The sequence below is a fragment of the Meles meles genome, chromosome 1 (assembly GCF_922984935.1).
Source record: "Meles meles chromosome 1, mMelMel3.1 paternal haplotype, whole genome shotgun sequence".
NCBI lineage: Eukaryota > Metazoa > Chordata > Mammalia > Carnivora > Mustelidae > Meles > Meles meles.
Genome location: NC_060066.1, coordinates 161,452,931 through 161,466,604, shown reverse-complemented (window position 1 = coordinate 161,466,604; position 13,674 = coordinate 161,452,931). Strand labels below are relative to the sequence as shown.

At 36.3% G+C, this 13,674-nt stretch overlaps 1 protein-coding gene across 1 annotated transcript in view; it reads right to left on the bottom strand.

The window, feature by feature from the left end:
- Nucleotides 1-355: 355 nt before the first annotated feature.
- The window catches only part of C1H1orf141 (chromosome 1 C1orf141 homolog), a 41,786-nt gene continuing 28,467 nt past the window's right edge, over nucleotides 356-13,674 (bottom strand). Inside the window, exons 5-8 of the mRNA XM_046026527.1 lie at nucleotides 13,296-13,401; nucleotides 4,108-4,177; nucleotides 2,670-2,859; nucleotides 356-931 (exon numbers count right to left, since the gene is read on the bottom strand). Of these exons, the coding sequence (XP_045882483.1) occupies nucleotides 356-931; nucleotides 2,670-2,859; nucleotides 4,108-4,177; nucleotides 13,296-13,401 (942 nt within the window). The remainder of the gene's footprint in view (nucleotides 932-2,669; nucleotides 2,860-4,107; nucleotides 4,178-13,295; nucleotides 13,402-13,674) is intronic.

The window sequence follows — 13,674 nt, the reverse complement described above, 5'->3', positions numbered from 1 at the left end:
TTCAAACAGCCAATTTCCAGAAACAGTCTGTGTCATTCTTAGTCCCAAATGAGACTTGACCATAGAAATGCTAACAATTGAGGAATCTAATTTAGATCATAATAATTCATGAACTAGTTTCTCTTGTTGATAATTATTTCCTAATTTTGTCCTTTTATTTACTAAAAATGTTGGCTTTTCTTGAACAGATGACTGTTGGCTTGTAGTTCCAGTGTCAATGTTTTGCTTTCTTACACCATCCGTTCAAACATTATTTTGGTAAGAATTTCGTCTATGATCTTGGAACTTCGTTATTTGCTTTTTGTTACTTATATATTGCTCTATACAATATTTTTCGAAGTGTCTAATTTTCATTTCACTGGTTTAACAAATCATCCATTGGTGTTACATCATTTAATTTATGGACTTCGAGTATATTTTTTAAAGGCTTTGAGCGATGTTTGACAGGTGAGGCACTGAATTTGCTCCTTGGTTTTATTGTAGAAAACATTCTTTCAAAGTTGCCATGTCTAGCACTCATTTCTTGAATAACACTTCTATCAAAGAAGCCAACAAATTTTTTTGTTAGGCTGGAAAAAGTCTGTGAGAAATTATAGAGTTTACTCCAGGATATGTTTTCAAGTGTCTGCTTATTACTTTTCTTCCTTAATTTACCCTCTACAACTCTACGGCCCACTTCAAAAGATATTGCTTGTATATCTCTTTTCCATGTTGTAGGCATAATTCTTTTCGGTTTGGAAGGTATAATAAATTGATCACTAATTAAAGATTTGAGGATTTCATAATTTCTTTCTAAAACAAAATCTGCTCTCTTATATGGGTAAATGTTTTCCTTTTCCATACGATGGAGAGGAAGCCTATTTTTTGTCAAAAGTAACATTTGTACATATCCAGTCTCATGGAAAATTATGGGATTTGTGTCATTTTGTTCCTGTGGATTAAAGAAAAGAGTACTTAGTCTTGCCAGTGCAACAAGAAGGCTATATATATTTTTAAACATGAGAATAAAATGGTAAAATATTCTAAAAATGATTACAGAGATATTTTTAATATAAATAAGAATGGTATTGAAAAACACAAAAAAGATGTACTTGTATGTGAGATACTTCCTTCTCTTAATATTCTGTTGAGATGTTAGGGGTAAAATCTGAACTTTTGGCCGCCTACAATCTTTTTTTAATTAAGTGAGATATGAACAAATCAATACATTTCTTAGATGTGTGAGATGTTGTCATTGGAAAATAGGATAGTTGGTGGGATGGAACATTGTTCTGGTATTTCTTTTCTTTTCTTTCTTTCTTTCTTTCTTTTTTTTTTTTTGTTCTGGCATTTCTTAGGTTCCCATGTTCAGAAATAAGAAGCATACCAAAAAAAAAATGAATTGAACCAAAGATCTTAAGGGAAATAACTAATTATAAACCAAAATTACAAAGTCTGGATATCCTAATAATTCCAAGAATTTAAAAATTATCTTTATAATATTATATTTATTCTTGTACTCCAACCCTTACTTAGCACATGAAAAGCACTCTATATTTGTAGAATAAAATAGCCAGAGCAATAGGCTGACTTAAAAAAATGGACTATTTTTTCACAGTGATAGCAACTCTTTCCCATATTCCATTATAGGGCAAAAAGATTAACTCCAAAGAAGCTGGTCAAATATTCCATTACCAGTGTTTACTTTGCAAACTTTAAGTCAATGATTACTACCTTTCCTTTAGAAATATAATTAATGAAGTAAGAAACCAGGATCATCTAATTGTACATCAGTATACTTAGTGAGAAATATATATTGTTGCCTATAATTACTAAAAAGATGATGAAAGATCTAGTTTTGCAGTCCTCTGGGATGTCAATGTCACCTATTTAACCTCGATAGTGGAGATTTGTCATTTTCTTGGTCTGTCCAATGCCTCTGGAAATTTTCTATGTTACAAATCTACGTATTCTTACACAGAGGCAGAAACTAGCTTTATGAGCTTCCCTTGAGTTTAGGGCATAGGCGTGTGACTTAGACTCTGCCAATCAGATACACCTAAGATGGTCTTCAGTTCAGAGAAAGCAAGCACTGGGAAAAGTTGGCCATTGTGAAAACCATTCTAGTGAGAATGGTAGCAGATCTATCTGCTTTGAAGAGCAGGAGTGGCAAGGATCTTAGAAATAGTATCTCCTGCCCAGAATCAAAGTCATTAATTCCATAACAAAAGCATGGGTCCCAGTGGAGCAGTCTGGGGTTGTAGCTGGGTGACTCCTGACTGTATAGCTTTCAAGGCAGATTGTCTCTCCAGCCTTCCTGGAGATTCTGTGAGCTACCAAATATCCTTCAAAGCATGTATTTTCTGGTTCAAATAGCTAAAATAGACTGTTAGAAAAGTGAAATATAATGCAGTCACTTTTGAAAATACCATTTTTATTTCTTTTATAATCAAAAAAATTGATAAAGCCTTCTTCATAAAGAAAAACACAAAACTTATAGTTGATGCAAAGGAATTCCCACTTTGGGGGTGGCAGTTCTAAAAAGAAGGTTAAGAATCTAAATATTGTTACTTTGCAATGTGAAACTGAAAAGTTAAAAGGATTTATCAAAGATTCCAGTCACTAGAATTTAAGATTCCTACAAGTAGTAATTATAGACATATTTACTGAACAATAGTAGATATTATTACCACATGAGAAGTTACTGTCTTTGGTGGACTAGTGTTGATTATCTTGGCATTTGGTTTTTTCAACTCATCCTCAAAGCACAAGGGAAGCAAGCTTTTCTTTCTTATAGAACAATATTCACTTAATTGATGACTTTTGATGGTTTTGTTTTCTTCTGTGCTAAAATCATCCATCTGTGGGGCAGATTTTCTTCTGAAAATGAACACAATTTCAGCGTACATAATGATAGGGTTGATTTCAGTTTGTCAGTTCTTGTCTCCCTGATCCCTCAGGGTCACTGCCAGCATTTACCCCAAATCCTCAGTCATGCACTTTCAACATTATAAGACAATTCCTTCCAGCCTTGTAGGAGGGAAACAGTAAAAGCAGGGGTGGAAGCAATACAGTAATATATATGCTTTTTTGACTTTTGAGTGTGGAGGAGGTATATTGTGTAGAGTGAGTATTATACAAAGGTAGAGAGATATTTGCCATATTCTTTGTTGAGATTCTGGGGGGAAAGTGCTTTGCAAGGCAGCTTCCTGACAACATAGGGTGGCCCCAGCTTTGTTAACAGAATGCAATGGTATGGTATGGTTATAGGCAGAAAGAGGATAGAGTTTTCATTACAGATTTCCTTTGGTTCACGTAGGACATGGATACTGAGTTTAGGCTTACCAAGGTGGTTGCCATTTGAGGGGTGAGGAAGCCTATGTCAAAGGCCTGGCATGAGTGAGACATGGATAGTCTAGAGGAAGATGAAGGTCATGATGGGAGGCTTAGAGGGTTCTACCACACTAATGAGAGTTGAGAGTGGACCCAATCCAAGTTCAGAGAGAATAGACCCTATATTCATGAACCACAGATGTCAGCAGCCACAGAACACCTAGAAATGAGACTAGCAATACAAGGATATTAACCAAGATACTTACTCAAGTACCTTTTCCTCAATGTCAAAAAGTCCAGTGAACATCTCGTTCATATACTCAGATCCCGTCTTAGAAAGAAACAGAAGGACTGAGATAAACTTAGAGAGGATGTGCAGTATTGCTCCAAAGTGTAAAACATGCAAGGTTAACAAGATTTTACTCTGAGGATCTGATGAGAAAGATCAGTACTTCATACAAGACTACAAAGCTACTTTTCTTACATCCATATTGTAGTGTATTTAAACTTGTCTCTACTAGAAAAACACAGTTGTATTCTCTCCATTCATTTTTCCATGTCCCTCTTTCCATTTGCCTGTGAACTTGAAGTGGATAGAGTGTGAGTGCAAGGTAAGAATGTGCTGCTGACTAGTAGAGCATTCTTAGACCAGTCACTGGCTTGCAGTGTAGGCCTAAATCTTAATAATGTCCCTGAATAAAGGCATTCTGGTCTACTAAAAAAGAAAAGGCAGAATTCTTCCTATAAAAAACATCATTGAACACAATAAAATATAAAAATGTTAAAATAAATTACCTTTTACTGACATAATCTTCTGAGTGACCAGCCAGATCAAATGATTCCCCAGGGTGTTTTTCAGTTTGAGCTGAAATTATAAAAGATTTTCATAAAAGACACACACATATCATGGCATTTAGAAAATATCTGGTATAAAATATTTAACAATGTAAAATAATATTGGAAAGGACCTGGCATAGGGTTTGATCTGCAGTAGCTACTCAGTAAGAACTTTTTTTTTAAAAGTAAGAACTTAAGTGAACCAGACAGAACTGGAAAAGACTGAGGTCAAGGATCTAATGTTTGGTTTAGACAAATCAAACATAAAACTGGCCTTGGAGATTTTTGTGGAAGAAAGACATTCCCCAATTTTTAAATCTTTCCAAGATGCAAAGTCATTATTAGCCAGTAGGAAGCCTCAGATGGTTAAACACTATTGGTAAAGAGGGAGGTTAATTAGCAGAGGTCAAGCAGATCTTGCCATCTGGCATGAAGGAGATGTCCAGGGTTGAACTCTTCCAAATATGCGTAGCGGACACTCTAGCATTTCTCTAGTTTCTTAGAAGTGTTCCCAGACACATATACTATTAGCAGTAAATTCAACTTTTCTCTTGTCCTCGAGTAGTTTGTATTCTAGTTCAGTGTTTCCCAACATTTTCCACATCATGGCAAACATTTTATTTTTTTACTTTTATTTAAAGATTTTATTTATTTATTTGAGAGGGAGAGAGTGTGTGTGTGCAGAGGCCAGAAAATAAGGCTGATAAAGAGGGAGAAGCAGACTCTCTACTGAGCAGGGAGCCCTACTTAATATGGGACTCGATCCCAGGACCTCAAGATCATGACCTGAGCTGAAGTCAGATGCTTAACTGTCTGAGCCACGCAGGTGCCCGCATTGCAAACATTTTAATTAACATTCTTTATACAGTACACTGGGATAAACACTTGAGTACACTTTGTGGCCAGACTGACATAAGGCCAACACAGCAGTCTTGAAGGCTGAAGGATCAATATTTCAGTATAACAGGTTACCACAGAAGCCCTATTCCAACACAAGGAAACAGTCAACAAACAAGCAAATAAACCAACAAATAAATACATAAAATAATTTCAACCAATTGTAAGCATTATGAAAACAAATAAACATGGCACCTCACCTATGGTGGCTAAAGAGGCTCTGAGGAGGGGATACTTGAGTTCAAGTCTGAGAAAAGAGGCAACAGGTGAAGCTTTGGGAAAACAGACTACTAGGCAGAGGAAACAGCAAGCATTACGATTGCAGCGTGAAATCAGTTGGGAATGGCGAAGGAAGTGAAAGGCCAGTATTGCTGGAGTGTAATGAATGAGGGGGAGAGTGGAGAAAGATGAGATGAGACAGGTAGCAGGGGCCAAATCATATAGAGGCACATAAGGCATACAGAAAACTTAGCACATTAATCTGGTTATAACAGAGATCATTTAGAGGGTTTTAAGCAGAATAAGAAAGAAGTTTGATTTATGCTTTAGGAACATCATTCTGCCTGCTCTGAGATGGACAGTCTGGAGGTATGGAGGAATGTGGATGGCAATAGTAGCAACGGAGTGACCAGTTAGAAGGCTATTGCTGTGGTCTAGATGAGACATGTTGGTGGATTAGACAAGGATTGTAGCACAGGAAATCTAGGTAATGGCCAGCTTCACGTTATATTTTGGAGGTTGATCCAAATATACTGACACATGGATGGATATGGAAAATAGAGAAATCAAGAATGATTCCTAGGTTTTAGCCTCAGCTAAAACCATTTACAGAAATGGGAAAGGCAGGTAGGAGAGACAGGTCCACTGATAGAAATAAGGGGCTGGGTTGAGGTTCCCTGGCTTGTGAAAAATCACTTTTTCCCAGGGCCACTTCAGCGCATGATAACTGGATCTGCCATATCCCCAGTATTTCCTTGGCAGGGGAGCTCCATTCACAACTCTAAAATCTGGGTCAACCTGAGGGCCATGAAGTCTGAGTGGCAGCAACAGCAAAAGTTCTGAAAGGAAGGAGTAAAGTGAAGTGAGTAATTGGAAGAGAAGAGAGAAACTTCTAAAATTTTAAACCATATGGAAAATAATAAAGCTAAGAAAGTCAACAAAGTTAACAAGTAGGAGATAAATTCAGTAATAAAATTAAATAGAAGAATCTAAAAACAACTTTCAAATTCTAAGGTGTATATTAGCATCATGTCATAGTTCGACAGTGTCAACTGTTGACATCTTAGATTTGATAAAATGTGGTATGTTTAGGAACTTAAAAAATATGAATGAAAAAATGTTCATATAAAAAAACCAAGATATTGTGAGATGAAAACAGGCTGAAGAAGGAAAAACTCAATATAAAAAAAAAACTTGGAAATCTTGAAAATAAATAAAAATAACTTTAGACTACATAGCAAAAGTGAGAATTAATGAGCTGGAAGAAAACACCAAGGAATTCACTAAGAATCCACAGAGAGAAGCACAGAGTTTGATAAATTATGTTATATGTTTAATTATCATTGACTTTAAAACTAATCCTATTTTGTATTTTAAATGAAGCATTAATATTTATTGCATTTATACAACTCTTTTCTCAGGTTGTTTTAGATTATTATTTAATAATCTCCAGATCACTTTAGATATATTAGATTATTTTTTTTAAAGATTTTATTTATTTATTTGACAGAGAGAAATCACAAGAGAGACAGGCAGAGAGAGAGGAAGCGAAGCAGGCTCTCAGCTGAGCAGAGAGCCCGATGCGGGGCTCGATCCCAGGACCCTGAAATCATGACCCGAGCTGAAGGCAGCGGCTTAACCCACTGAGCCACCCAGGCGCCCCTATATTAGATTATTTTTTAAAGATTTTATTTAGAGGGGCGCCTGGGTGGCTCAGTGGGTTAAAGCCTCTGCCTTCGGTTCAGGTCATGATCCTGGGATCGAGCCCCACATCGGGCTCTCTGCTCAGCGGGGAGCCTGCTTCCCTTCCTCTCTCTCTGCCTGTCTCTCTGCCTACTTGTGATCTCTGTCAAATATATAAATAAAATCTTTAAAAAAAAAGATTTTATTTAGAGAAAGAGAGTGCACAATAGTGCAAGCGGGGAGGTGGGGCACTGGCAGAAGTAGAGAGAGAGAGAACGTCAAGCAGAGTCTGCTGAATGCAGTCCTACGCAGGGCTGGATCCTATGACCCTGAGATCATGATCTGAGGCAAAAACCAAGAGTTGGACACTTAATCGACTGAGCCACACGGGCACCCCTAGATTATTTTATTTTTGGTGTTTTAGACTTTTGCAGTGTTAGTCTCTTGCTTTCTTTTTTAACCTAACTTATAGAAGTATAATTTGCATACAATTAAATGCATGTATTTAATTTTTGTATGTATATTTTGTTGTATATTTTGATGAATTCTGACAAATATAGTCATGTAAGCATCAACAAAATCAAGATATTGAGAACTTCCATTATTTCAAGATAGTTTTCCTGGGGTGCCTGGGTGGCTCAGTGGGTTAAAGCCTCTCTCTCTTTGCCTGCCTCTCCATCTACTTGTGATCTCTATCTGTCAAATTAATAAATAAAATATTTTTTTAAAAAAAGATAGTTTTCCTATGCTCTTTTTCAGCAAACATATTCCCTTTGTTCTGTTTTCTCTTTCAAACACACTGGTTATTTCAGGTTTGGATACCTGTTTTGTTCCCTCAATATACTCTCTTTCCTAATCCAGTCATAGTTCTGTCCCTTCACATTGCATTCTATGTGATTTTCCTAAACCTGTCCTTCAGATCTTTGACTTGGTTTACTCCAATGTTTATTCTACTCTTCCCTATTTTAACATAATTTTAGGTTGTGCATTACCTTAAAAATATTTTTAGCTCTGACAGCACCATTTCATTTTTGGCAATTATCTTTTATATCTTCGAATCTTGTTTCACAGAATCCTCACATTCTTTAATCTCTTGAGCATATAAAACAGGTATTCTCTAAATTCCCTCCTGTTGCATGGGGTACAATTTCCGTCAGAATGTGACCATTAGCTATATTTTAAATTATCTCCTTTATTTGCTACAGGATATTTTAAAAATCCCATGTTCTTGTTTTCCCATCTACTCACTTTTGAATCAGGACACTTAAAACCAGGCTTGATACTAGTTCAAAAATAATAGAGGGAAATCTTTGGACACTCTCCCTGTTTATCTGGATACTGTTAAATTCTCACCTTAGAGATTAATAGGCAAATCCTGGTGTTACCTTATGTTATGAGTTCAGGCATTCAGCTGCCCAAGAAAGCTGGCAAGGGAGTTGGAGCCCTGAATCATTATGGGGAAATTTGGTTCTGTGAACTGTATGTTCTGTGAAACCTCTTCATGACTCTGATTTGGTGGTGATGGTGGTGGGTACTCTGTCCATCTATGTGTGAAGTGACACATGGGATAGAGTTCTTCACCTCTCTCTTGGAGTAAGCAATTCAGTTTGAGGAGGCATTTAGTCAAAGAAAGGCCTCATAGCTCTTGGGCTGTTTTATGGGGTCATATGTTTTTTCTTTATATGTTTATCCTTGTGGCTATTACTCATACTTGCAAAGATCATTCCTAGGAAATTGTATCTTGTCTCTTCTGTTGTCAACCCTCCTTTCAAGACCTTGCTCATCTAAGTTAGGAGGTTTTCCCTCTAACTGAGTACATTCAAAGCAACACTAGGAATCCAAAGAAAGAAAGGGCTAGGTATGACCATTACATTTCTCTCAAAACACTGCTAATACAGATTTAGACTACTTGCAAAGAGGAAAGGGAGACCTAAGGGGAGGTTTTTCCATCTTTCTGTGACCCATCATTAATAACAAGCCCCTTTCCTTTGAGCATATGTGCTGGTGGGGTTAATAGAAGTATTTTCAGAATATCTTCTACTGGCTTTTTAAATACTCTTCCTTTCTTCTAGGAAGTGGAATTGTGAATCAACTTCTGGAATCTTCTTTCAAACTACTTCATTTTGTCATATATAGCAGATTTTCTTTGAGTTTAGGGTAAAATGTCTTAGTTTCAATTTAATGAATTTTTCTTCTTTCTGTTATTCACTTTGGCCAGGATAAATTTGTATTTATGTTGCCAAATTTCCCAGATGTCTTAATTTGAGACTTTGGTAAAAGAACTATAATGCTTCTTCAGTAGAGAGACTCAACAAATTTTATAAAGGGAAATTTGCTTTGCTGAATGAGTAGAACAGCCCGCTATTAGGAAACACTGCAGATGGGAATAATGTGGCAAAAAGAGGGTTGCCTATTCAACAGTCCCCTTTCCCCTTTTTATGTTAATAGAACTCTGATTCTATTCACCTTTCTCCAAACAACCATGTCTTTCACGTATTTCACGGGAGGCTGGGCTCCTTCCTAACTCAAGGAAGTGAAACTTTAAATGATTTCAGCCTGTGCTTTTCAACATGTGAGCTATAACTTATCAGTTTAGATACTAAATTAATTTAGCATCTTTTGACCATTATTTTTAAAAATTAAATAGAATAGAATACAATGTATTACGTGTGTCCTTAGTCATAACTCCACAAAACACTAAAGTACTACAATCAAGTCCAGCTAACAGAGAAAAAGACAACTAGGATACCATGAAGCTGCATCATATTATTTGTATTATATATAATATATAAGAATTATATATTATTTATTATATAAAATAATATTTATATATTATATTATTTATTATTAATATACAACTCTATATATTATTATATATCTTAAAGGGACCATGTTAAAGGTTGGAAAACCTTATCTAAGCTGATAATGATTTATTGGTTTAGATATGGGTGCATTAAGCTATTCTAGTCAAGAAGACACCTGGGGAGGTCTGCTAAAGTGCTTTGGGGAGCATTTTCCTCATTTTACAAAGGGACCAAAAAGCTTTTCTCTTTTTCAGTGGATGTTGTTACCCATACAAGTTATCTTGAATAGTAGGCACCATACCGTACAGTAGGGCTAAGAAGACAGGCTACGTTTTAAGAAACTTGAGGAAAGATGGAAGGATTGGATATATCTCATCAAGCCCCTGACTTAACTAAGCCTGGAGCTGCCTTACTGATAGACTGCTTATTATTTGAGATTATAAATATCTTTGGGGTGCCTGGGTGGCTCAGGTGTCTGTCTGTCTTTGGCTCAGGTCATGATCACAGGGTCCTAGGATTCAGTCCTATATCAGACTCCCTGCTCAGCAGGGAGTCTCCTTTTCCCTCTCCCACTACCTCTGTTTGTTCTCTCTCTCTCTCTGTCAAATAAATAAATAAAATCTTTAAAACAATAAATAAATAAATAAATAAATCTTTGTTGTTTGAGCCATATATAGTCAGAATTTCTTTTAACTACAGCTGTAAGTGTCCCAAATATTAAAGATGAATAAAAATCTATCAGGTGGACGCAAATATCATTCTCAGCGGAGAAAAACAGAGCTTTTCTGCTAAGGTCAGGAACACAGCAGGGATGTCCATTATCACCACTGCTATTCAACATAATACTAGAAGTCGTAGCCTCAGCAATCAGACAACAAGAAGAAATTAAAGGCATCCAAATCAGCAAAGAAGAAGTCAAACTGTCAATCTTTGCAGATGATTTGATACTGTATGTGGAAAACCCAAAAGACACCACTCCAAAACTGCTAGAACTTGTACAGGAATTCAGTAAAGTGTCAGGATATAAAATCAATGCACAGAAATTAGTTGCATTTCTTTACACCAACAACAGGAGAGAAGAAAGAAAAATTAAGGAATTAATCCCATTTAAAATTACCCCCAAAACCATAAGATACCTAGGAATAAACCTAACCAAAGAGGCAAAGAATCTATGCTCAGAGAATTATAAAGTACTCATGAAAGAAATGGAGGAAGACACAAAGAAATGGAAAAATGTTCCATGCTCATGGATTGGAAGAACAAATATTGTGAATATGTGTATGCTACCTAAAGCAATCTACATGTTTAATGAAATCCCTATCAAAATCCCATCCATTTTTTTCAAAGAAATGGAACAAATAATCCTAAAATTCATATGGAACCAGAAAAGACCTCGAATAGCCAGAGGAATATTGAAAAAGAAAGCCAAAGTTGGTGGCATCACAATTCTGGACTTTAAGCTCTATTACAAAGCTGTCATCATCAAGACAGTATGGTACTGGCACAAAAACGGACACATAGATCAATGGAAGAGAATAGAGAGCCCAGAAATAGACCCTCAACTCTATGGTCAACTAATCTTCGACAAAGCAGGAAAAAAAAAAAAAAAAAAAAAAAGAATGTCCAATGTAAAAAAGATGGTCTCTTCAACAAATGGTGTTGGGAAAATTGGACAGCCACATGCAGAAGAATGAAACTGGACCATTTCCTTATACCACACATGAAAATAGACTCAAAATGGATGAAGGACCTCAATGTGAGAAAGGAATCCATCAAAATCCTTGAGGAGAACACAGCCACAGCAACTTCTTCCTAGGAACATCGTCAAAGGCAAGGGAAGCAAGGGCAAAAATGAACTATTGGGACTTCATTAAGATCAAAAGGTTTTGCACAGCAAAGGAAACAGTTAACAAAACCAAAAGACAACTGACAGAATGGGAGAAGATATTTGCAAACGACATATCAGATAAAGGGCTAGTATCCAAAGTCTATAAAGAACTTATCAAACTCAACACCCAAAGAACAAATAACCAATCAAGAAATGGGCAGAGGACATGAACAAACATTTCTACGAAGAAGACATCCAGATGGCCAACATACACATGAAAAAGTGCTCCACAAGCATAACAAATGAAATGGAGGACATTGCGAGATGGAGAGGAGAAGGAAGTTGAGGGAAATTGGAAGGGGAGGCGAACCATAAGAGACTATGGACTCTGAAAAACAACCTGAGGGTTTTGAAGGGGCAGGGGTGGGAGGTTGGGGGAACCAGGTGGTGGGTAATAGGGAGGGCATGTATTGCATGGAGCTCTGGGTGTTGTGCAAAAACAATGAATACTGTTACGCTGAAAAAAATAAATTAATTAATTAAAAAAAAAGTGCTCCACATCACTCGGCATCAGGGAAATACAAATCAAAACCACAATGAGATACCACCTCACACCAGTCAGAATGGCTAAAATTAACAAGTCAGGAAATGACAGATGCTGGCGAGGATGTGGAGAAAGGGGAACCCTCCTACACTGTTGGTGGGAATGCAAGCTGGTGCAACCACTCTGGAAAACAGTATGGAGGTTTCTCAAAAAGTTGAAAATAGAGCTACCCTATGACCCAGCAATTGCACTACTAGGTATTTACCCTAAAGATACAAATGTAGTGATCAGGGGCACGTGCACCGAATGTTTACAGCAGCAATGTCCACAATAGCCAAACTATGGAAAGAACCTAGATGTCCATCAACAGATGAATAGATAAAGAAGAGGTGGTATATATACACAATGGAATACTATGCAGCCATCAAAAGAAATGAAATCTTGCCATTTCCAACGACATGGATGGAACTAGAGGGTATGATCCTCAGTGAAATAATTCAATCAGAGAAAGACAATTATCATATGATCTCCCTGATATGAGGAAGCTGAGAGGCAATGTGGGGGGTTTGGGAGATAGGAAAAGTATAAATGAAACAAGATGGGATCGGGAGGGAGACAAACCATAAGAGACTCTTAATCTTACAAAACAAACTGAGGGTTGTCGGGGGAGGGGAGTAGGGAGAGGGTGGTAGGGTTATGGACATTGGGGAAGGTATGTGCTATGGGGAGTGCTGTGAAGTATGTAAACCTGGCGATTCACAGAGTTGTATCCCTGGGGCTAATAATACATTATATGTTAATAAAAAATTATAAAATTAAATTAAATTAAATTAAAAATTTTAAAAAAGAATCTATCAGGTGGAGAAATATGTTCTGAGCATAGAGACCAGAATGGATCAAATTACACAGTATTCGGAACAGATCATGACTAGAATCAGTAAGGATAAAGAGACAGAATAGAAGTCTGGAAAAATCTTATATACCATACTAAGGAATCTTGATTTTACTATTTTGTAATAGAGATCATTCAGATGTTATTAAGTAGAGAAATAATGTGGTGATGTGATCAGATACTGATATCCTTTGGTTAAAAATTTTCTTAATACTTATATCTTAAAGTTAGATGCAGTTAATTTTCAGCTATTTCCATATAAAAATGCAAAATATATACCTGCAAATAAAGTAGAGTCTTTTTCCTTCTTATAAGCATTGGATTGAATCCTGGGTACAGGAGAAATGACTGTAGGACCCAGTGTTCTTCTACATGTTTGTGTATTCTGTGGATATAAGTCACACAAAGGGTTAGCATTCTTCACCTAAACATCAGGGAAAATAGAAAACTACCTTAGAAATTATTCCTTTCCAGGTATATTGATAAATAATTTAAATTTGATTATTCACATTTGGCATATCTAATTATGAAAACTAACAGCTGTCTGGTTCTTTAAATACTTCCAAATATAATGTTCACTTAATCCTCAAAAACACCTCTATGATATGAATGTTAATAACTCTTGATAGAGAAGGAAACAAATCTACAGAAATTAAAA